Source organism: Podarcis erhardii (assembly GCF_964252035.2).
Source record: "Podarcis erhardii genome assembly, chromosome: 3".
Taxonomy (NCBI): Eukaryota; Metazoa; Chordata; class Lepidosauria; order Squamata; family Lacertidae; genus Podarcis; species Podarcis erhardii.
The window spans coordinates 76467585-76493804 of NC_138507.1; the positions used below are offsets into that span (position 1 = coordinate 76467585).

Here is a 26220-nt window from a genome sequence, read left to right on the forward strand (position 1 = left end):
GCCAATTGACTTCTATGATAGAAAAAAGCGTAAGCATGCATAGGGCTGGATACTTATCTACTTGTATGATATTAATGACTGTAGACATTTGGGATAGGGAACATGGAAATCAATTATGCAGTAGAGAAATGAAAGCTAAATTTTTAAAAAGTTAGATTATGTAAAAGCAAGGTCCATAAAATTTCCTCTTTGAAAAATTTCTAAGTGTCAGAAGATGGCTACTGTAACATGAGCATGCTAGTGTTAAATTCTCAAAGAAAGTAGGAGTTAAATGTTGAACTTACTTTAAGTTCCAGTTATTACACTTTTAGTGTAATCTCTGGCCTTTACTGACCCGCAGATTATAGTAACCATAAAACTAGTAACACACAGCTAAAGAGTTGCATTTTGTTTACCAGTTTCATACAATTTTATCAACTAATTTGTCCCAGAAATGCTGAGGCATACCTTCGAAAATCAATATTTAATTGTACAGCCGTTATGAAATACATTTATAACAATAGTATTCTGCAGGGTTTTTTGACTCCCAAAATTAATCTCATTATACTAAAGAATATGCTGGGTTAATCTGTTTCCCCCCACTGCTGTATACTTTAATACCACATATACATATACATTTATATCACAAAGCTTTTTACAAGATGATAAAAGAATCCAATTAAAAGTTCTGACAAGTAAACCATTTTTAAGACGAATGCATGCTGTATAATTTAGATCTAATCATCAAAGCCAATTATGAAGCACAATAAAATGTGTTTTGATGCACTGCTTTTCATTCTAATATAACTTCAATTTTTAAAATTTGAAATATTTAAACTATAAGGAATATTGCAGGACAAATAGATGCTCTGGGAAGAATTTTGCTAAAAGTAAATCATATAATGGAAGAAACCTGTACAATAGATTAGACAGCACCAACATCATGCATAAAAACAGGATTTTCTGTGCATATCTTGCATCTCTATTTGCCGCATGTATGCACCTCTCACACACCTGCTCTTGTGAATTAACTTTCATCAACCAGTGGGATCAGCGTGTCAAATAATAGTGAGCAAAGTTTGATGCAAATAACATTTCACTATTGGAAAAGTTGAATCCCCTTTTAGTTATTAGCCGATCGGTCAAAATAACTAAGCAACTATGCGCCATTTTACAAGGGAAGTTTATACAAAAACCTTCACACAGAAGCCTAAAAAGCTTCCTTGAATTGAATCAGACCATGGGTCTATCTAGTTCAGTGTTATTTTTGCTGACTGGCTGTAGCCTTCCAGGATTTCAGAAAGGGGTCAGAGTTAAATATTTAAGTATTGATCAGCTACAATATAGACAACTAATAAGGGACTCTGCTCAATAATGTCCTCATTTCTGTGATCCCACTGGGATTAAGTCAGTGATTTGGAGATCTCAAGCTGCATACCAACTTTAAATGAAGGGCCTTACATACTCACAGTAGCGATGCAGTGGTTCTTTTTCTAAACCATAGTTACTCAACACAGGCAAACCCAAAATAGTATCATCTGAATTCTTCTTGGGGACATATGTTTATTTATATCTGCTTCATATCAGAAAAAGAATTGTACTAAAGAATTGAGAATTACTAAGCCATATAATCAGCATATCCCAAAAGAAAATAAAGCTTAAACAAAGCGTTGGATTGAAACATATAATTGTGTTCCTTGGTTTTAAAGCACTTTGTGTTCATCACAGGTTCAATGTGAGGAAATTAAATTATGCTATAAATAGCAAGTTTGGGCTGCAATCTCATGTACTTCTAAGCTTCCCTAATTCCTGAGTCTGCTGTCCAATGACTCCATGGAGCCAGAAATCTATGGTACTTTCACAGACGCAACTGTGCACAAAATTGCCTAATCCTGCAGATACAGTGTGCACAGAGGGACTCCAGTGTGCACATAGAGCTCTATACAAGCAGGGACTGGCCCATGCTTTGCATACATACCCCAAGACTGAAGTGAAAGCCCCTGCTTCTGTGTATCACTGGACCACCTCCATTGAGAGGGCAGGAAGAAATTGAATTGGGCCATTTTAGACTACTATGCAGCTTGATTGGCTACTGTGAATGAATGAGACACAGAATTCTTAAGATAGCTGTAGATTCTGGAGGACAAGCCAGAACCTCCACAACCTAACAAGCAGCAGAGAACATCATCCTATTGCAGGGTCCCCCTTGACATCTATCAGTTACTATTTTGGAGAAAAAAAGAAATTTGCCAAACTGGTTTTTGAGAACTATTATTTTATTTTATCTTGGTAAAAATACAAAACAAAACAAGAGATTCCCAAAGCATTACATAAGAGATGAACTCTTGTCTCCGAACAAAGTTCTTATTTTCTTTCTGGCTTTTATTTCAGCTGTGGGAGCCAGCTTCTTGAAAGAGTGTGGGAAGTTGACTTAGAGGCCTGTCAACTGTTGATCCGATGGTTTCAGCTGAAAGAAGGTGGTTGTTGTGTTTCCGAGGGCCAAGAGAGCCAAACAGATGAAGTGGAGGATACTGCCGATGCCTCTTTGAGCACCAACCGGGAACAATCAAAACACTTTGCAGTTCAAGATTCCAAGTGGAGTACTCTCCAGTGCCCTGTTATCCAAAGCAAACACCAGAGTACACACTGGGAACTGAAAGAGGTATCATGTTGGTTTTTTGCTCTGTTTGCTTTTCAGTTTGTTTTCCACTGATGTCATTCTTTTCATTTTTGACAGGAGTTTCACTTAGGCTTAAATGTTAGCAGCTCTGGTAAAGAGAAATGTATGCTTGGAGTCTGATGATGAAGCCCAAAGGGACTGTGTTGCACATTACCAGTCTCCTACATGGAAGATCACAGTGCATGGGACAATTCTACTAACCAGTAACCAGTTCCATGTGTTGAGATTTACCAAAGATAGGAAGCAGCTTCAGTGTAGGAGTAAAGAAGTGGTCCTTAGGGCCCAAAACTACACATGACAATGATAATTTTTCCTTGAATGAATGCAGAAATAGCCAGCAGAGTCCCCCACACCACCCCCAAGCTGGGATCCTGGGGTGGGAAATATGGAGGCTTGAGCTCTTTGCCTCCACTGCAGTCCTGATCATGTAATTTGAGCCAGGGTTGCTGGTTCTTTATCATGAGAACTACTTAAATCTCCTTTGGCAAGGCACACCATCTGAGGCCTAAACATTAGTCCTCAGTCATGCAGGCTGCGGCGGCTGGTGGGGGGGAATCTGACCTTGCAGTTCTGTGATGGGAGAGAATCGTGAAAGGCAGAGCTAAAATGTCTAAAACCAGTGCACAAAACAGAGCTCAGAAAGTCCTTCATCTAGCAAGCCTTCTGTGACACTGCAACCCCCAAATAACCAAAGGCAGAAAACATTGTCAGTGTGAGAGACAGCACAAAATAAGCAATGGTGGCTACAGCAAGAGGATCAAGGACCATGAGGTTCTCATTGCCTATAGTTCCTAACCTTCAAAAAAGCAGGTGAGGGAAGAAAGCTAATATACCCGATTCCAGTGCCAAGCACAGAAGATTGTAACCACTTTCTTAGTGCTGAATAGAAGAATTCTCACGAAGTACATCCTTCACATTAATCTTTCCACTCCATGAAATGGAAGTCCCAAAGCAGTCCCATCATCCCTGGCTGTGGGGGACATGCTTTCTTTGTATTTGGTCATACACCACTTAATATTTCTTTGCAGCCACACTCTCCTTTCAAAGATGGATTCTGTGGAGCTGCAGCATTTCATTTTATGGTGTCTCATGAAGCTAGAGGCCATACATAACCTGTATTCTACTGCGGAACATTTGTGTGCCCTGATAGTATGAGTCCTCTAAGAAGTACCACTTCTTTCAGTCTATAGTCGGAATCTATATTATGCTTCATCTCCTAGTAAGGTGGACCTCAACTTACTTTTTCTGCCCATCAACAGTTCCTTGAATGACACTAAAAGCTCAGGGAGGCCTGAAACATGTTCCAGGTACTAGTTTAATACTGTTTTGTTCCACAGTCCTTTGTGGTTTGTTAGTATCAAACAGAGAGGGAACGATAACCCAGGACAGTTGAAATTGCCTATTTATCTGTGGAAGTAGGGAGCCTGATTTCAGCATTCTAGATTCTGCCTGCCTTTGCAGTAGCTGTTAGCTCCACGGGCAAAAAAACATGCACCCGTGTATGCTGCATTATCATTAATGGCATTCTGAGAGGCAAGTATTTAGAATCAGATTTACAAATCACTGTGGAACCGATGATCACAATCTTATCTATCTGATTTGATTCTGTGAGGATTCTGTAGAGTCTTCATATATTGATAAGAATGAGTAGCAGCGAAAAGGAAACTTCCTCTGTTTTGAGCCTATAGAGTTTATTAGGCTGATATCCAATGATCCCCTCTAAATGCACATCGGCACTTTAGCTTTCTCTTTTCCCCTTCCAGCCTTCTGTGCTCCAGCAGTAGCATGCAAAAATCTGTTAAGGAAGATATTGGGAACTGATTAACATTACATCAAATGATAGAAGTTAGCTGTTCTTTAATTTAGTACTTTAATTATACTTTCAATGACTACTTAATATCCTTTCAATTTCCAGTTGTTTACTTCATTACCTGGACCAAACATTGTAAACTGGAACCTATTTTCAGGGAAGACAGTTTTAATTGAGGTTTTCTCATGTAAAATTAGTTTTCCATTCAGCTTTGATTAAAATTTAATCTTCCTTTCTCGGAGAAGATTGATCACGAAAAGAAACATATTCTACTTTATATATAATTTGATAATGGACCTAATATATTGTACAAGCCCAATGCCTATTGTTCCTAGTTCTTTTAGGATATTGGCTGTTACATTTATATTAATTTATTGTCTTTATATGCCACCTAGAATATATTTTATGCCTACTTGGAAAGCTTGTAACTTTCTATTGTGGGTGCTCAACTAATGGGTGATATCCAACATTAGTCATACTCAGAGTAGATATTTTAAGATGAATGCATATACCTAAATCCTTGGATTTCAATGGGTCCACTGTGAGCATGGCTTAGTTGGCTATCACCCAGTTGCTTTAACTTTCTATGGGAATGTATAAATTTATTGTGTAGCATTTGTCCCATATCAGTCTATTTACTTGCACAGAACATAATCCTTTTAGTTTCACTTGTATTGAATGTTCAATATTACTCATATTTCTATTCCATTTTCCTCTAGCTTATCTAAAACATAATTACATTATACGTAATGCAGCCTGTAAAAAAGAAATACACAGAGAATGAAAAACAAAAAGCAACCAGCAATAAACCCCACAAACTGCCCATTGGTGGTGGTGATGACAGTGGCAACAATTACATGCCTCCATCGCCAGCTCTCCTGTATAAAATCAAATACTCAGCTAATAATCCTCTCTTGTGCTACTAGGAATAATAATGAACTTACTTTCCAACTCTATGTAGTAGTATCATCTTAACGCCTCCGCACTTTGTGAGAATAATTTTAAGGTAGGCCTGTGGAACAACCCGATTCTACATGCACATTAATCCAATACTAGGACTATTCCTTTTATTTTCTCCTTATATGTCCTTTACTGATTTCATAATTATACAATCAAAATGCCTTTATGGCAGTATATTTATATATTATTTATTTGTCTGTGGCATTGTTGTTCCCACAATGATTTCCTTGCTTTGATTATGGTTTTGACCATTAAATTCTTGCTTCTTGCTAATGTACAAAAACACACAACACACTATCATATTTGTTATGAAGATAATAAATAAAATCCCTTTTAAAATAAACACCAGCAACCACCGTCCCACCTTTTCTAGACTGCATGCATTTTGAAAGGAAAACCCACAGTTTATACCCGAGGGAACCTACCATAACTAATTCAGTATTATATTTTGTACTAAGGAATCTGTTTCTGAGTACAAAATGTCTCGTATAGATGACATTTAGTTGCTGTTAACATTTTCCTGAGTCCATGATTAATATCCTAAATATATTCAGTATAATTAACTATCCCTGTTGTAAAAACCCTTGATATTCTGCTTGGTTCTTTCCAGTGCAGTGCTATAAGCAGATGTTTCCAGGAATCTGCACAAGAACTTTGTGATTTCGCGGCCATAAAATATTCATGTTTTGTCTAAATATTTTACAGCCTGGTGAGAAATGTTTTGACTCCTTACCATCCTCACCCTGCCTCTAGCAATGCAGTAATGCAGTACAAGAAATACCTGAGAAATGAGGAGGAATGTGCCCATTTTGATAGTCATAAAGGGCATGTGCAACAGATTATAAGGAAATGAATGCATAAACCACGACAATGTAAAGTTAACTTCCTGCTGTTATTTTGCACGTAAATATTTTTAAAAGGCACTTTCCATGGAACTTGCAGTGGAACAGAGGCAATCTTTAGAATACATCTGTCCCTGGATAGAAAACCTAGAGAAAAGGCAGAGAAGGAATATTAGGTATATCATTCACACATAATGCTAAGCCAAACCAGGGATGTAGTCACAACCGCTTTGCTATTTCCAGGTCCTTCTACCTCAGCATGACATGGCAGCTAAGCCAAACTTAGCATGTCATCCAAATGTGAGGCTGTGCTCAACCTCTCTTCTCCTAAACCATGACCTGTAGCCAAGGTTTGTTGTTGAAGAGTGTTATGCAGTGGCTGCCCCATTGCCCTACTGTTGCCACTTTGCTTGAGTCTGGTGGGATAAAATGGACAAAACTGGAGAAATGTGTGCCAATTGGTATGATGTCGTGATTTGCCTCAGACATTCCTCTTCCCAGTTTAACTCCAGCCCTGTGTTATGGCAAAAACCTTGAGCTGGATGTACAACTTACTGAGCATCCAACTCCAAATATTAGTGTGTTTTAGCACTGAGAGGAAGAAGTCTTGTAGCCCCTCCACTTTCTTTTGTTGCAAGTGTATTTTGCGACACCAGTAGTGGAATCAATCTGAAGCATCCACACACCATTCCACTTTATTAGTTGTTCTGAGATGCTTCTCTAGTGTCACAACATTTCTTCCATCAGGAAAGGCACTCTCACACTATTCAATAACAATAGCAAACCACCCCCCGCCACATTTGTGTTATGAAAGGTCACAGGATCTTAGCAGGAAACTATGGGACATGTACTTATTGCAAATGAAGCAGTCTGGCCACCCTGATACAATCGTGAGCACAAATCATAATGAATGATAAATAAGAAGGATGACCCTTACTCCTCTGGTGCTTCCCCCGTGCTGTAAAACATGAAGGGGGGGGGGATTTGCTGATCCAGATGCTTAGCTAAACTTTACCTCTCCATGCTGCTTGAAAGTACTTCCAAGTTCAAAGGAAATGGAGTATGTGAAATTGTCCCAATAGTTTTCCTGCTTGCATAACTTGGAAGTTAAGACAGGAGCATTAACTTGCAATTACATTGTTTTTGTTGCCTGTGTGAATTTGTAAGAGCCTGAGCTCTCCCCTTAAACCAAACATATTTCTTTGTGTATAGGATATTCTTACATTTATAGATGTTCTATGAGATTTTACTTTCAGTTTGTCAATATTTTCATAGCACTCTGTTACTATGTGGGGTTTTCCCATTGTAAATTTTGGATTTCACAGTGTGGCATGTTACTGCATAGTGTTGGCTTATAGTCTTGCACCACCTTTATTCCAATATCTCTGTGTCTTAACCTACTTGGAAAACTGCTTCTTAATTGTAATCTACTCCTTATAATTTAAGCAATTTACACAACAGCAGTCCATCTGGTGCAAAAAAGTCTGTCCACAGTATCTGAGTGACGTTTCCACCTGCTTAGTGGAGTTTTTTTGGGTTTTTTGCTGCCCTGTCAGATTGTCTTTTTAATTTTCATGTTACTGTACTAAAAAAAAGTTCACATTTCTTACAGTCTAACACACATTTTATTAAAATGATTCTAACAACTGAATGAAGTAAGCCACATGCCACAGAAGAATCAGCACTTCCATAGCTGGCTTTTTTAGGACAGAATGGTGGAAATGCATTTTCAGTTCCTGAAACATGGGCTCTAGCAGGCCTGGCGTCTCTTAAAGGCTTTGACATGACTGCCATTCCTTCTTCAAAGAAAACTGCATTGCATATTGCAGTGCTTAGTGGCTATTAGCTAGTTGTAGTGCTTTTGTCAGCAGACTATGGCACATTCCTGTAGATTAAAATAGCCCTTAGTCCAGGGACTTGATACACAGGGTATAAAGGGCAAAGCATTTAAAAAATCCCTGCACTTTTATTTTTACTTTAATTAAATTTCATATTTATAGAACACCAAATAATTGGTGCTACATTTATTGCTTGCTTAAATGTCAACATTGAGCATTAGTGAAGGTCAGTATCTAAATATGATTTCAATACCAGTAATCCTGTATTGTAGAGGGATTTGGTAAGAAGGCACTTGACTTGCCTTGCAGTACACCGAGAACCACTGGAAAACTAGACTGCTCTCAAAGTTACATCACAGATAGACTGCTATTATTACCACTTTTTCTCACTACACCGAGAGCCTGCTGGATGTCAGGCACCACCATCACAACTGTACCTTTTTGACTTTATCATTGGGATGCATTTAATTTCTCTTTTCTTGATTTACTTCTGCCATGTGTGCTAAAAATAAACACAGGAAAGGAAAAGGGGATTGGAAACTTTCAGTACTTTAAGCTGTCTGGAATATAACCATTTCTGTTACTTATAAGCTGGTGTTTTGCACTGGTCTAGGTTTCTTTTTTCTAATTTAGTCTAGTTGAAATGCCTAGGAATCGTATTCTAAATTCCGGGCCTCATATTTGTAAAAGCAGGGTCCCCTGCTTTCACGAGCAGCAGTATATCTCCACATGATGGAAGGAATCAGTAGAATTAACCCTTAAACAAACTTGTGGTTCATGGAGATCTTCTGGCCCATTTCCATTGCATTCCCATCTTCTCAGTGTTTTTAGCATACAGTTATGAGGTTCATGAAACACTTCTAGAAATGCAGGAAAGTTTTCTTTCAAGACATCCCCAGACAAGCATTAGGAAACCAACCAAACAGACAAAATGCAGCCTGTTGTGGCCCTGCATTCATTTGGAATAGCTCTCCTGTCTTATATAGCCCAAATTCCATTTTAGGAATTGGCAAAGGCTGTAACCCAGTCTGTCAGAACTGGAATGAGGGTTTGTGTGTTGTCTGTCTCTCTGTCTCCCCTTCTGAAATTCCATTTCACATGTTAAATCAGTTTTCACAGCTTAAGTGCATGACATTATTCCGACCTTGTCTCGCTCAAATTGGCCCAGGAATCTGGAGGTGGAAGCATGACTCTGTTAAGAAAGTGGAATTCCCTGATTGGCTTTTCACAAACGCTGCCTATTATGGGATGGATGGATATTGCTTGTCCAATACTGAAAGCCATAGGTTCTTAAAAAGAGGAGTGTTTGGGAATCCTACTCTTCTGTTCCTTCTGTTCTTATATTTGTTGGTCAACATTTGGCTAGGTTGGAGAGCTGAGAAGCCTTATATTCAAAGCTGTCTAGGAGATTCTGGTGACATCCCTTAATCATACTCCGAGCAAACTCATTGAAATCAGTGCACCTCCTTGTGAGCATGACTGATGTTGGATATCATCTTTTGAAACAGCTTTTAACAAATAATTTTTAAACCCATATATAAATCTTAAGTCCTCCTTAGTACTGTTTTCAAACCAGGAAAATGAAGTAAGGTATCTGCCTAAATAATACAATATTTTGCTATTTTTACCCTATTTTGACTGCTCCTATAATAAACCACTTCTTTTTCAGAAGAGTTGTTTCTAAACAGGTTATTAGTTCTTCATCCTTAATTTATGAAGGGGCCTGCCCAAGATATCCTAGTTTTTAAAAAGGCCTGATTGGGGATTTTGCATCTAGGAGTGCCTTTTTCCTTGATAGAACAAACTAGCAGCAGGTTGAAAGATAGTCCTTGCTAACATATTTTAAAATATTCTGTGCCTTGAAAATGGGGGACAGGGGTGGTGGCAGTGGTTGCTCCATGCAGATGCACCTGGGAATTTAAATATAATTTTACAGAGGTAGAAAAGAGGGGGGGGAAATCCCATGTGATATGATGGGTTGAGGATATTACCATAGTGCCATGGTGGATGTGTCCCTCCCAACTATACAATTCTATGAAGTAAGATAGTCCAACTGCCCACCCCCAGAACTGATGCCTATCCACCTATCCCTGCTTGTTTTGTACTCTTTACCTCATCTCCTCAGCTGCTTCTCTATCGGTTTCCCTAGAGCCAGTGCAGGATTGTAACATTAACTTTACTTAAAGGGATAAAATGCTAACTACATCACTGCTGCCAAACCGTGATGTTGATCCTTGTTGGCCTGGTTCTCAAACTCTTTTCTCTGGGCTATACTTTCAGAATAAAAATTTGCTCGCATCGCACAATTTTTAATTGATATGAAATACATTGGGAAACAGAAAGAAACAACTCCCAGTAGTGCTTGATTTTGAAAAGATATATTCTGCAAATAAAAAAATAATATTATTTTGATACTATACTATACTATACTATACTATACTACACTGAAATGTTTAAATGTTTCTTTGATTGTCCTTGAATCATCCTGCCACACCTGGCATCCTCTCCTGCCACACCCTTTGAAAACCGCTGTCCTGGGGGATTAGCAGGATCCACAGAGGCATCACCACAGTTATTGAGCCAAACCGGCAGCAACAGCTCTGAACACCTGAACTAGTTACTTCTTTGAAGGTACTCTTCTTGTCCACCACCATCACTTCCATCTTGGTGCCAGTGTTGCTGCCGAAAGTGACATCTAGAAACTTCCAACGGGAATCAGATTTTAATACGATTTTTTTCTTTGAGTGTCTTCTTTGTCCCAATGACAGTAATACTGGATGAATGGTGCAAGTTGGTATTTCTTAATTGGTTTTGTTGTGTTCCCATTTTGGTTATGTATGTGATACCCCTTTGGAACAGGGTGACATACATTGCTTTCAACAAGATGTTTTCATAAACAAAGAGATTAGATTTTACAGACTTCAGCCATAGCTCTCTCTTATTCCTGCATTGTCCCATTGACGTTGAGATTAATTTGGAGTAAGTGGTTTGAAAAGATTAGCTTACACCTCAAATAGGTCTGAAAGAAGGAAGTAGACTAAGAAAAATAAGTGAGGCATATTCTGTTGTATGCATTGGATTGTTAGATGATAAATGTAAGAATCATACAGATTTGCAATGGCATTTTTTTTTGCATATTGAGATTCACCAGATGTAGGATGGTTAAGGTTGATCTGGAGACCAGTGTATGTGTGCAATATTTTACTTCCACAGTAGCATGCATTTCTCATGCTAGATCAAAATATACACCCTATCTGCAGCGGTTGTTGAAATTAGTGGTGTTTGCCAGTATGTCTCTTTATTGGTTTTGCTAAATTGCTTTTATTTTTGTACATTTGAATGTGCCATAAAGCCACCTTGAGTCATGGAGGGGCAGGTGAAAACAAAAAATAAATTTTGTGTACAGGTTGCTTAAATCCCCTTGACTTCAGTGTGAATGAACATGAACCTTGTTACCTAAATTCACAAATGCTAAAAAAACCCGTACCGAGTTAGTAGTTTGCCCTTCAGGATAATATTAATTTCACTGATTCTTGGGAGACACAGGAGTGTCAATATGAAATAACTCTTTCATTGAGAAATACAAATTTTAGCTGACTGGCAGAATATAAATTCACAACTTCCCCATTACCCAATCTAATCGCCTACCCATGTGAACAGTGGCTCATTCATGTACAATGTGGAAAAATATAATAGGACAGAAACACTTTTAAGGTAAGGGCTTTTCAATTGTGTCAGAAAGTGAATAGAAGAGAAACAGTGTACCTTGCTTCCGCGATGACATAAATGTTCTCATGAAGCCTGCTGAAGCTCAAGGGAGTTGTCGCCACAGTCCCATAAGCAGCAAGATAATAGAAACACCTGTTATTGGAAAAGAATGATAACAACAGTTTGTGGATGGTGTCCAGCTATCTGCCACTGGCAGTTGCCAAGGGAGCAGGGTGGCGTGAGGTAACAGGGGAGGTAACATATGGTCTCCGAGACACAAAAAAATAAAACCTGCCCAGCAAAACTGGTACCCATCTGTGGTGCACACAGAAAACAGCAGGACAGCTCAGGAGCCTAAAGGGACCTATCATGTCACTATACCACAAAACAAATCAGACTGTCAAACAGCGGTACATGCAGCACTGAACTAAGAGTCACAAGGATGTTTCAGCAGAGTCAAAGAGAAGGTCACCACTGATATTATGAACTTGTAGAAACGTCATCTATCTAAAGCACTTCTCATAACAAAGCAGAACTTCTTAAGGTTAAATCTGAACCACAATATAGGTTGATGAATTCTTATGCTGCTAGTCCACTTAATGTATTATTTTTACTGGCCACAGATAAAGACGGGATCTGAATGGAAATTTCTTGAATGAACCACTAAAAAAATTCTCCTATTCACAAAATTGTCCTGCTCATTATATATGGTATATGGACAGAATAACTGAATAAATTGGTAACATCAACAAACTTTTTGAAGATCCAAATACACAACGTTGTGACAGAAATGCTTTTGTGCTTTGGTTAACATTTTTACTTTGGGCATAGATATACCAGTGAAAAAATGGGGGAGTTTACAGAGTTTTCTGTACTGAGAACTGTGCTTCTTTGATAAATCAAGCTGTAACATTCCTTAAAGCAAAACATGATGAAGTCTGGAAATGGGGAAAGGTGGAAATGCTTCCAGTTTAAACTTATTTGAGCCTCGTATTTAAAGCAGAAGTTCCTTAAACCTCAGTTGTGATTCACCCAAGAAAGAAATGTGTGGCATAACAGTCCCCACATAAACTTGTTCCCTTGCCCTTCCCTGCCTGAACCCTTGTTCCTTCTTCCCACCACTCTTGCCAGGAAACCAAGTATTTTGGAAACTTGACATTTGCACCAAATTTTTAGTACTTTGGAGCAGGGTGTTTGATTACCTGCATCTAGTTTGAGCACAAAAAGGTGCAGAAGAAAGAATTCAAGGAAAAATAAAAAAATAGGGGTAGGCCTTTGCAACCGAGAAGCTGCTTTGAGTAGGCATGCAAGCTGTGTGAGTGTCCCAATATATATTAAGCTGACGGCAGAATTACAAATAGTCATTTTAGGAAAATACAGTGCAGATCATTGAGATTGTTTCTCATCAGAGGCAGCATATGCTGCATGTGAAAAAGAAAAAAATGGGAATGCCCACTTCACAGTGGGAAGCAGAGAGCATCTTGCTGTTGTCACCAGCAAAAATCTCCCAGTGGTTGCCTGCAGTTTATAGTAGAAAGGAGAATACTTTGTCAAACCCAGACCACTGGAAGCTAGACTTCCCATAAAATCAAATTCTCAGCTTTCTCGTGGCAAGCCAGACTCCCCCCTAGCAAGCAGCTTCCAGCTTCCCCAAAATGCTGTCAGCACAGAAATATTTTTTTAATGAACTGAACAAGATTGGAACTGCTTCCAGAGCGACAGATAGTTGCTTGCAGCAGTGGGCCAACCTGCCAGCTCCAGCATTGCAGTCTGGTTAATGCACTGAGCTTGGAGGCAAGGGGCCATTCTCTTCTTTCTTACCAGATACACACGCCATGCTTCTCAGTGGCCGCCAAGCAGCATTCCAACCAGGAAGTGTTTAAAATAGTTTCTGTGTCACTGGCAGTGTTTTGCCTGCTTCCATATATGTGTCAGATAAAAATATTAGCAGTGACATTAATAGGCAAGGAAGATGCCGAGAGGCATTTCTCTCCATTTTTTTAAAGTTAAAATGAGCCACTATCCTTTTACTATCACTTTTTTTTTTTATTTAGAGAAAATTGTGAGATTCTGAAATCATGTGAAACAACCACCTTTTTATTAGAGGTGTTACCCGGTTAATTGTACGACTTTTGATTACATCTGTGGAAATTACTAAAGCCAGCTGTTGCTGATCCCTTCCAGATGTTCTGAGCTACAACACCCATCAGCACCAGCCAGCGGCAATGGCTGTAAACAGTCATTCTGGATGGGGGAAAAAACATTGTCTGGGTTTTGGTTTTAAATGATGCATGTGTGTTTCATGGAAAGCACCATCTTCTACATAAGAAAGATGGGGCACTTGCCTTTTCTAAGGTAGCACCTCCCACCTGCAGTTTATGTAACAGTTCTATTTTAAAATAACATTTTTAAAAAATCTGCTATTCCTATACCATGGCAATTTCTTAGTTATGAACAGCCTACTGGATCAGGTCCATGGCCCATCCAGTCCAGCCTCCTGTTCTCACAGTGGCCAACCAGGTGCCTGTGGGAAACCTGCAAGCAGGATCTAAGCACAACAGTACACTGTGGTTTCCAACAACTGGTATTCTGAAGCTTACTGCCTCCACCTGTAGAGGCACAGCATAGCCATCATGGCTAGCAGCCACTGATAGCATTATCCTTCAGAAATTTGTCTAATGCTATTCTAAAGCCATATGAGTTGATGATGGTAGCCATCATTGCTTCCTGTGGGAGCAAGTTCTGTAGTTTAACTAAGTGCAGGGAACAAGACCATCAACCCAGCAAGTTTAAAACCCACAGCAAACCAGCAATACAATATGTCGTTATCATCATCATCATCATCATCATCATCTAAAAAGGAACCAAAAATTGACTTTTAAGGTGAAAAGGGGAAAAGAGAACAAACCAAGCAAGAGCAGGAATCTTGCACAATTCCTTGTTCTGCACTAATCCTGATCAGAAAACAACAACATGTAACCCCCAAAACTCAAAAGAGAGACAAAACAAATGGTGCTACTTTTATATCACAGGGTTCCACTAGTGTACTCAGATTCATATTTTTCCTCAGTCATTTCTGTGTGCAGTAGGTTAGGCTGAGAGGTATTGACTTGCTCTAGACCATCCAGAAAATGTAATGGCATAGGGATTTGAATGTAGGTTTTCCTCAGCAGAGAACTCTAGTTTCTAGGTTCCAGCATGGCTCTTCCAGAACCTAGCTCCTGTGCTTGTGTGCAGTGAAATTCAGTTCTACTGAATGACATTCTGGAACCTACCAGGCCTGCAGATTCTTACAATTCATGTCAGGATCTCAAATCCGATAACAGAAATTAATCAAAATTGTAATTATTTGGCAGGAAGTGTCCTTAAGATGCTTCACAATGTTTGGCTGGCTGTAGAAAGGAGTCTTTTCCCTACCTCTGAATGCCAACAATAGTAGAAGAAAGCTTGATTCCATAGATTTGCTCATCAAGACATTAATATGCATTTTCCCTTCTAAAGGCGTGACCATATAGGGTGGCTATCATCCATGGAGGAGGTTTATTTGGTTTTTTTTTATGCCAACCAAATGGTACCTGTGTACATTTTGTACTCTGACCTTATCTGTGAGCTTGCCAGATTAGGAAAATGCAGACAGTGTATGACTGCCACAGTTGATATAAATGCATGGCACTGATTTGCTGAACCCTGCACCATTTTGGTTTTTCTTATCAGGTATTGGTTCCATTTGGATAAATAGCCACAGGCACAAGCCTTAGATCAGAGGTCAGCAACTTTTTCAGCTGTGGGCCAGTCCACTGTCCCTCAGACCATGTCGTGGGCTGGAATATATTTGGAGGAGGGGGAATGAACGACTTCCTATGCCCCACAAATAACCCAGAGATGCATTTTAAATAAAAGCACACATTCTGCTCATGTAAAAACACGCTGATTCCCGGACCATCCGCAGGCCGGATTGAAAAGGTGATTGGGCCGCATCCGGCCCCCGGGCCTTAGGTTGCCTACCCCTGCCTTAGATGCAGCTATAAAAAAAAATTCTCAGGAGATTCTCAGCCCTTTGCACTTCTTAGACTGATAACCAACTGATAACCAACAGCTCCCACCCACATTACAAAGATTTGCATCTTGGGCCCATTTTCACAAGGAGCAAAATGCAACATTAGAACAGCCCCATGGTTCTGATACTCACACTGCTTAGTACAAAAGCAGAAAGCCAGTAGGATACAGGAGGAGCAGGAAAAGCACAGGAAAAGCAAGGTAGCAGAACCACAGTACTTGAATTAATATTTTAGAGTGGTAGATATCCTTATATTAGTCTCAAGTTTAGGGACTATTCTCAAATAATGATATTTTTTGTTTTGTTTTGGTGGGCATGCATTTTGCCTCCGCTTTATTGCTGAGGATGGCAGAGGATTTAAAAATCACTTAATTTCCACACCACCTGTTTTCAAATCAGCCTTGTGAAGTCTCTTGCATGGTCACAGCAGGAATCTGACCTATAGCCTAATATATTAATGGCAGGGCACTTTAATCAGATTCAGCTAAGCTACTCAATAAACCAACACTTTGAAGTTACAACTTTTTTCATCTTCTTATAGAAAACACCCCCCCCTTACGTGTTTTGAATTTCCCCAGCGTTACCCTGTTGTAGCAAAAACAACAGAGTCCACATTGCACTTTAAAGACTCACACATTTATTGTAGCATCAGCTTGTAATTTGAACTGTGATTGTTCTACTTGGACGAAGTTTGCCGAGTGGTTATTATTATTTATTTCATGAGATTTATGCAGACAAACCTCAAACCAGTTTACAGAAAGATAAGACAATAAAACCAAGCAAAATTTACAGCCATACTTTAAAACTCACAAAAATTAAAACAATAATACAGACTAAAATTACCACAACTTTCCAAGCATCTGGGTAGGCTTATCTAAGCAAGAATGTTGCCCAAAAACAACCTGCTTAATCTCAATAGGCAGGTTAGTTTTAGGGAATATGTTTTTCATCACTTTCATTCATGAATTTGGATGTGCATTTATGAGTTTATGTGCTATAACTGGAAGTTTCCCCAACCAAAATCAGTTAGTTAGTTCAAAGAGAGCCAGTGTGATGTAGTGGTTCAGTGTTGGACTAGGACCTGGGAAACCAACATTGAAATCCCTGCTTAGCCATGAAACTTTGTGGGTGACCTTGGGACAGTCAGTCTCTCAGCTTAACCTACATCACAGGGTTGTTGTGAGGATAAAATAGTGAGGAAGAAGAATCACATGTGCCACCTTGAGCTCCTTGGAGGAATGATGGCATATAAACGCAATAAATAAGTAATAAATTTGGACAGCCTGTCATAAATATGTGACCATTTGGATAATCACTCTCCTTATTTCATACTGTGGAGCAAAACCCACTCCCAGTTAAGAAGAGGACCCCATCCAAATCTTTAACTTCAAAAAAGAAAAAAAGAAAAACAAGAATAGTGAGCATCTAGAATAAAATTGTTTTCTTCAGATAGATGCGCCAGTTGGTAATCAGGACTTTAAGGACTCTTCAGTGCAAGAAAATAAATGATTTCATGACTGATCTCCCTGCAAGCCTGCCAAATAGTAAATAAAAGTGGTTTTTTTTAATGTTGCTGCCCTGTCTTCTTGTATGCGGGTCACTAAGGTATTTTCTAATAGCTTTCCAATCTTGTAAATTGCTCAGGTGTTTTTTCTCTCCCTAAGATATGCAAGATCCTGCTGGGTATTGAATAACAATCTAACAGCTTGATGGATGACTTGTTCTTCATCCATACAGCCACAAGGACATTTATAGCCAATATATGGCATCGCTTAGTATGGCTGCCTGTGGTTTTAAAAGCTTATGGCATATTGATCCCTGGTGTAAACTTATTATTTTCTGTAAAGTTTTGCAACGAAGCATATGGACAAATGGGATTATTGTAAAGTTGTACAGAATCCATTTGTGGGAATTAGACTGCTGAAAATCTTGCTTGTGTCTATTGATACTTTCAGCAGAATATGAAGATGCCTATCTCTTCCTTCTATCATCTATCTATCTATCATCAATCATCTATCTATCATCTATCTATCTGTCTGTCTGTCTGTCTATCTATCTATCATCTATCTATCATTTATTTATTTATAATGAAGAATGTTTACGGTAATTCATAGACTGCTTAATGCCTAGGCCACTTCTAAGTGGCTTACAAAGCATTAAAACTAATTGCACAGCATTGTTAAACTATGAAATAAGTAAAATACACAATAAGTAAAATACACAACAAAACAATCCCATTCAAATATAAAGCACCATGATTAAAATGTGCAGCAAAACAATCCAATTAAAACAGCATAGCAATTGAAATGAGAGAGACAGGTGAAGAGAATGTCTATGTAAACAGGCACTCTTCAAAAGCCATTGGAATGCCAATACAAATTGGGACCACTCATATTTCAGTAACGCCACCAGTGAAAAATCCCATCCTCACCTCATCACAAATTGATAATCATCAGGTTGTGATAAGACTAACCAGGTTTCATTTGTCGCAGTACAGCCCTAAAGTCCACATACTGCACATCACAGTACAGTGGTACCTCGGGTTACATAGGCTTCAGGTTACATACGCTTCAGGTTACAGACTCCGCTAACCCAGAATAGTACCTCGGGTTAAGAACTTTGCTTCAGGATGAGAACAGAAATCGTGCTCCAGCGGCGCGGCAGCAGCAGGAGGCCCCATTAGCTAAAGTGGTGCTTCAGGTTAAGAACAGTTTCAGGTTAAGAACAGACCTCCAGAATGAATTAAGTTCTTAACCCGAGGTACCACTGTAGTCTAAATTGGTACCCTGATGGATACATGTTGCTTCCCATCCCACCCATGCTGATTCTTAACTGTGCATTATCAGTAGTCAAGCTGTTTACTTAAAAATTGAACAGTAACATAAATTAAAGAGAAGGATTACTTTTGTCCTTAGAATAGGCCCCACACTCCCTGCTTTATACATGGCTATGGCAGACATGAATTTAAAGTGAAAGGTCAGTTGCTGAGTTTGTTCCAGCGTAACAAAATATTGTACCCCGATTTAATATGATCTTCAAAGATGCTAATGTGCAGCTAAAAACGCAAACACTTTCTTATAATATTTTTTCCCCTTCTTGTAGGAATTTCATATACTTACAGCAGAACTTGACGACAAATGTGAAAAAATAAGTGAGAAGCTGATGCACCTGGAAGATCAACTTCAAACAGCGCTCTGCGGCTGTGATGAAGACCTTGTTCATATCCTTTTTTTGATAGTCTGCCTTTGATGCTCCAGCTAAAGAATTAGCTTTTATCAGCACAGTCCTGAAATTAGCATTGTGTGAATCCTACTTAAGAGAACTAGGTTATAATAGAACTTTGTTCTCTGGAAACCTGAACTAGGAAATAATAATCAGTAATTCAACCATGATGACTTGGACTGACGGGTGATTTATTGGCAACCTTGTGGGATATCCACCAAGCTCCTTCCACGCTGGACTAAGGGAGGATGAGTTCCAGGTCAGGCTATGAGACTAGATAATGGAGCTTGAACACAAACAGGTGCTGCAGGTTTGTCCAATGAAAGTGCATCTATGAAAGTCTTTTTGAGGAAATGAGATTAGCTCATGCAGAGCAATGAATCCCAGCAAACCTTGCTCCATATCAATATCTTCTGTCAGCTCTAAGTTCCATCCACTATACCAGAGACATGGGAACCTGTGGCCTTTCAGGTAGTGTTGGACTACCACTTGCATCACCTCTACTTGTAGCCAGGTAGTACATCCCAGAGCCTAGAGAGGAAATCCATAAGGAGCAAAATTTGGAAAGTTCTTTGGAACTGGATTCTTCAGAGCCGCTGCAGGGCATAATGTTAGACTTTCAGTCAATCCTTGGACAGAGTGTAGCATCTGCAGGGAGAGGTCCCTTAATTCACACCAGGGAGGGTCTACAAAGATAGTCAGTTCCCATTCACTGGTCCTCAAGGGTCAGTAAAAGTAAAGGGACCCCTGCCCATTAGGTCCAGTCGCGGCTGACTCTGGGGTTGCGGTGCTCATCTCGCTTTATTGGCCGAGGGAGCCGGTGTACAGCTTCCAGGTCATGTGGCCAGCATGACTAAGCCGCTTCTGGCGAACCAGTGCAGCACATGAAAACGCCATTTACCTTCCTGCCAGAGTGGTACCTATTTATCTACTTGCACTTTGATGTGCTTTCGAACTGCTAGGTTGGCAGGAGCTGGGACCGAGCAACGGGAGCTCACCCTGTGGCGGGGATTCGAACCGCTGACCTTCTGATCGGCAAGTCCTAGGCTCTGTGGTTTAACCCACAGCACCACCCAGGGAGGAGGGTGCACATGTTAGGTGTCTGCTTTATCAGAATAGGGTCTCGTATTGGCCTTCCTTTGTTGTGGGAAGTTACAGTCTGGCTAGGTAGGGTGCAGATGGTTCATGCCTCCCGCAGGGTTCGTTCTGTGGGGAGAGGCCAGCTGCTTCGCCACCTGGCTTCTTGGCTCATCTCAAGGACAGCTCCTCTGCTCTTCTCTCACCAGCCTCACAAAGGGAGGAAAGCTCTACACTAGAGGGCTTTGAAGCTCCACAGCCACCCATGCTCTTCACACAGTTTGGTGCACCTTATGTTGTGTATAAAGATATTCTAGTATTCTCTTCCTATCAGTCCTATATTTGGGGGTAATAGTGGGGCAAGTGCCGGCTTCACCAAGCTTCCCATATCCCCCCCCCCCGCATTTTTTTTTTTAATGTGTATCTTTCCAAGCATCCGCTTCAGTGTTAAATTGCCAACTGCATATTAGGGAACAGTCCAGTGCAGATGCGCCCTCAGAGAATAGTGACAGGACCATTTATCTAGCACTCGCTGAAACTGAGAGGAATCTTGTCATTGGCTTGATCTAAAATTAGGTCAGACTGAACAGATGTTGTTTTGAGACTTTCCTCCTGTACATACCATGGAAAGTGCATCTGAGCCTCTTCAGTGCAATTTGTGCCAATGGTTAATAGAAAGAAAAAGCAGAATAGAAACCGAATGTACATTATTGGTGATGTAAAGTTTAATTTCAATTAAGCACTGATTTAAGTAGTGATTTAAGTACTGATATATGCACCCTCAAGCTATTCTTGCATATACTCCAATCTCCAAGCAGCAAGAGTCTCCAGGGTGTCTCCCAGGGTTTGGCTTTCATGGAATGAAGGTCAATGGAGACTGGTGTATATTTAGGACATATGGTTCTAAACACACACACACACACACACACACACACACACACACACACACAGCATAGATGGAGGCACTCACAGCATTAACACCTCCAGCAGATCTTGCCTTCTCATCACATTTCCAGGAAAACCCCAAACTCAGCTTTGGATCCAGCTCAGACTGAGACATGTCTCTGTCTCTAACTTTCAGCACGAGTTAAACTCACACATGCCCCCTTTGGCCTATTCTCCATCCATTAAAAAAACAAAACCCTTGAGTACCTCCTGGGGAAAAAAGTACTGGAATACCACCACAGAAGACTTCTGGGGGGACATAATTATTTGCCACATGTTCAGCTGAACATATGGAAGAGCAATGCTGCTGCTGCGACTAACCTCCATGCGTTCAGCCAGGCAAGTACACAGTGCCAGATTACCAAATAGGAAGAGTAGGCACTGGCCTATGGGCCCCAGGCCTTTTAGGGGCCCTGTGACAACAGATCAAAATAATATTGATTTGATCTTGAAGCAAAATTACAAGCAACCTTTTTTACTTCAATGCAAGGTGGGTGTCACCCGTCCGCCCCCCCCCCATATTTCGATTGCCTGGGGGCCTCTACAGGATTTAATTTGGCACTGCATGTACAGATATTTTACATTTTTGGGTCTTTTGATGGCCCACTGCTTTTAGGAACATGGAAACATAGGAAGCTGCCTTATGGTGAGTCAGACCATTGGTCCATTTAGCTCAGTGTTTTTGACACTGACCAGCAGTGGCTGCCCAGGGTTTCAAGCAGGGATCTTTTCAAGCCCTACCTGGAGGTGCCCAGGATTGAACTTGGGACCTTCTAGATGCAAAGCAGATGGTCTACCACTTTGTGATGGTTCCTGATCACATGGTAAGAACCATACATGCCTACAGTTGTGCATGTCCATATTCCGTGAACGGAATTGGCACCTGTGATCCCAGTTTTCTATCCACTTGCTCCAACAGATGTGTGAAAAACCCAGCGATCTCCACTTACAAAAGTAATCTGCTAAACCAATTTTAGCGAATTATCATCTACAGCCAAAACAGGAGATGCATATCTTGGAAACAAACATATTTTCCCTTAAAATATCCAGTGAGTACTTACCATGGCACATTGCCCTGCAGTTTTAACTCTGTATAGTACAAATAACCCTAGCAAGATGGGCATTTGGTTGTCTTCCAGATGAAATCCCTTGAATGAGGAAACATAAATTGTTTAAAAGGCTGCTTATGCCAACTGGCATCTGGTTTAAACTTGCTGAATCTGTCATGTCTACATAAATGGAAAGGCACAAAGTTAAAAATCACTTCTGCCTTTTTCTTCCACAATTCTTCTGCATGATGTCCACAAATGCTTATGCTGCTTAAACTGGAGGCAGACAGAAATATGGGGTTGAATAAACAAAGCAAGAGGAGGAGGCAGAAAAAGTATAATCAGGAAACTGAGCAGGAAAAGATGGCCTTTTTTGTTGCTAATTCGGCTTTGTATTCAAAGCCAGTTTGAAAGGTTCATGACAGACTGCAATATTCAAAAAAATAAGGAACCTGCAAACAACCCTACCAAAGGTCTCCTACCACTTCTCTGTGCCTCTATCCTTTTTTCTCTCCGGTAATGTCTTGTTTTACCCAACATGGGATGCAACAACATTGTGCTGTGCATTTACCCACCCCCTGCTTCCAAATGGTTGGTTGTAAAACCACATGCTACCCTGGAGAGAAAGAAAGACACAGGGAGCAGCAATAACTCTGTCTCTCTTGTAGTGTCTGGTGGATCCTAAAATACCATGGTAAAAACTCCAGCCAGATCCAACAGAATTAAATCCCAGTTTACACAACTGTTTTGACCCCATGCTGCACAGTTTATTTATTACACTGATACACCCTGCTCTTCCTTTGAGAAACTCGGAGCAGCTTATGCTAGGCCCCAGGCAGTCTCTGATTCAGGCACCATAATAACATAATAGCATCATCTTCCCTCAGTCTATTCCTTGGCCAAATGGATTGGATTTGCTACAGTAGGAGCAGCAAGAACCCCATTCAAACAGATGCAGGAAAAGACAGGAGGCGACTTGTGTAGGGCAGCCAGGATGGCTGATGACAAAGCTTCCTCATGTTTATTTGTATTATGCAAAGGTTTCCAAGTGGTTTGCATGTTTATTTATTAGATTTTGTACCTGCCCTTCACCATAAGTTCCCAGGACAGGTCATAACAACAATAGAATATGTCGTTATAAAAACAAGCAATGTCAATTGTAAAAGAAGTTAAAACGGTCCAAATGGAACAGAAGGGTATTGTCATGTTATGTCCTTTCCTAACACAAGAGGAGGGGACTTAGAGTTCAGCGGATCCATTTCCATGAGCAGGAGTTTCCTGTTTCAGAATGCAACCTGGCCTTGGAAGTTGATCTACAGAGTTCTGAGAGTGCCATCTGCCAGTATTAAACTGTTGACGCACTGACAGATCACTTGCACAAGCAGTTAAATGTGTAAAACGAACAGCAAAAATCATGCCTGAAATGGCTCTTAGCAATAGTTCTAGTGTCACCTAAACTAATTCCCAGATATTTTAATTTCTAAATTGCCCATTAAAGTAGACAAACCTTTAACGAAGGGCTAAATGGGTGCCTAGGTGCATGATCTTCCAAAAACCTGCAATGATAGGTACAAGTACTTTGGGTTGAAAATTGCAGCTGGTATGCTTCTAATGAAAAGAGAGAAAGAGAGAGAGAGAAGGCTGCTTCTGGGAGATCTAACTTCCTGGTGCTGTCAAGAAGGCGGTTCTGCCAATATTTAAACACACATTGTGGCTTTGATTAATAATTAAACTTCTATTAGAAGAAATAAATCCCAGATGCCATTGTTTTTCATTATACATTTTTATGGCACAGAATACTGGAACCAACCATCCTGCTAGTAGGGCATAAATAGCACACACAACACAAATGAAGTCAGAAACCAGCACTAATGCTTAGCACTGAATATTTACACAGACCCACAAGGGATTTTTATTTAATATTGTAACTTCTCAAAGCAAATATTAAGCAGGAGGTTTTGCATTTGACGGATGAATGGGAGCACAAGCAGGCAAATTAAAGCTCACTCCTATATCCACTTCCCTGCGAGTATTGAACTCTAAGGGACTTGCATCTAAGTAGGCAGGTATAAGATTGGTCTGTAAAAGTAAAACTTGTTTGTATCTCTGCATCTGATGGATTTGTTGAACAAGAAATACCATAGTGATGCAAACCCACAAAAGAGCCAATGGCTGTTAATCAGTGGCAAGCAAATGAAAACAATCTGAATTGTTAATTGGAAGAACCAAAGGCAAGAGGTGACACATTGCTGGTGTCTGAGGACTTGATGAGAGGTGTTACTTTACTATCAGGAAAGACTTAGCATTCCCAGTAAAATTAAATGGATTTTTATATTGCAATTTCACAGTCATTTGGGGTATTAATTAGCAGTTATGGCTTGACAGACAATTTGAGGGCATGTAATAGTTTGAGATATAATGCTATTTTTGCTGCAAGAAAGTGGGTTGGCTATTTGAATTCTATCTGCATAAAATACACTTTTTCACACCCTGCAAAAATAAGTTTGTGTTAATGGTTTTAATAATCAGTTTGAAATGCCAGTGAAGACATAAGCAAACCAGCCAGACATCTCATGGTACAAACCTCCCTTACTCTCCCAGGGATTTCTTCCACACTAACTGGCCTCAAGAGTCAGGAGGTACTAACTGATGACCCCTGACTCTGGTGCCAGTTTTTGCAGGGTGTGAAAAGGAGTATTTCATAAAACAGTACATTTGTTACTATGGCTGATATTTCTTGCACTTGATTATATGTAATACTCTGGCCCAGATGAGACAGTTTATCTATATATTTTTTCTTTAGTGACAGTGTGAATCATGAGACTTATATACAGTGGGAGGGGTGTTTCTCTCTTCTGAAACATGAACTACAGAGTTAATGCAAAATACATTACTTCTGGGAAATGAACCTCCATAGAGGACTATGAAAATTTGTGATCCGGGCTTTTTAGACTCGTCTACCCACGTACTGTCTGAAACCAAAGCAGCACATTGGTTGTCAGATGTGAAATATATTGGCGTTTTCGGCTCTCCCACTCCACTATAACTAAACTTAAGGAGGTAACCCCATGTTCACAGCTGCTGCCCCCAGGTGCAAGTTGTGTCGCAGCCGAGGAGGGTGGGTGGCAGCACTGGCATCCACTTGCCTGCTCTCCTCCCCTGGGTCAGGCCTGACCTGGGGGGCGGAGCTGCGCCAGGCACAAGCACTGCAGCCAAGGTGCAACTCCCGACACAGAGCCAGGCTCCAATGAAGGAACCTGTTGTGGGGGTGCCTGTTTACACCCCATCTCAAAATTGCATCTGGGGCCGTGGCACCCACAACACCCCCCCCCCCCACACACACTATGCCTCTGGCAATGCCTGTATCTCTGAGGTGTAATGAAGGAAGGGTGGGCAGGTGGAAAAGAGCACTGGCAACTTTTAACAGTGGTCCACCCTTATATGAGGGGTCTGTTTACTTATCCTTGGTACATGGTTTTAGCACAAAAGGTATTTGTTCAGCATCTTCTCTGTGTCTTGCCTTTAGACTGAAAAAGACGGTCTAAAAATGTGAGCAGAAATTGATCTTATCCTTTTACACTAACATTAGTTCCCCATAAAGTAAAAAAGAAGAAGAGAGAGTCAAACATCACAGTGAATGTATGTAAATTACAGAAAAAGATGAAATCTTGAGGAAGCTTTGAAAGAATCAGAAGCTGCCAAAAGGCTTTTCAAATTGGTATGTGTGACAGTCTGGCATTGAAAGTATTTGCATAACTTTCCCATGATCCCCTTTAGTTACTCCCCTCACCCCCAAAGAAAAACGATTTTTTATTTATCCACTTCATAAACTAGGGATGTATTTTCATCTTGACATTGTTCTTGGGTATGGCAGCATTTCCTAATAGATCATGAGCCCCCAAAAACATAAAAAGCGAGGAAGCACATCAGTGTCGGCTTGTACTTTGCCCTCTCCCTGTGTAGGGAGTTTTTAAACATTTGGCTCTGAACCAAGACACTTTAATGTTCTGTGAAGTGTGGTTTCATAATATATTATCATTATCTTCCATGTTT

At 40.2% G+C, this 26220-nt stretch overlaps 1 protein-coding gene and 1 long non-coding RNA gene across 11 annotated transcripts in view; one reads left to right on the top strand and one right to left on the bottom strand.

The window, feature by feature from the left end:
- The window catches only part of DISC1 (DISC1 scaffold protein), a 159771-nt gene that overhangs the window by 131031 nt on the left and 2520 nt on the right, over window positions 1–26220 (top strand). For all 9 annotated transcript variants that reach the window (XM_081855820.1, XM_081855812.1, XM_081855813.1 and 6 more), the window contains 2 exons: window positions 2371–2641; window positions 18977–19093. In XM_081855820.1, coding sequence (XP_081711946.1) covers window positions 2371–2641; window positions 18977–19093 — 388 coding nt within the window. The remainder of the gene's footprint in view (window positions 1–2370; window positions 2642–18976; window positions 19094–26220) is intronic.
- Window positions 3169–13030, bottom strand: LOC309338585. 2 transcript variants are annotated; one of them, XR_014154980.1, is made up of 4 exons: window positions 12572–13030; window positions 11875–11970; window positions 8547–8611; window positions 3169–6418 (listed from the first exon to the last, which is right to left on the bottom strand). It is a non-coding gene; the product is annotated as an uncharacterized lncRNA (long non-coding RNA). The 2 variants fall into 2 exon arrangements; XR_014154981.1 differs by having other exon boundaries at window positions 3169–8611.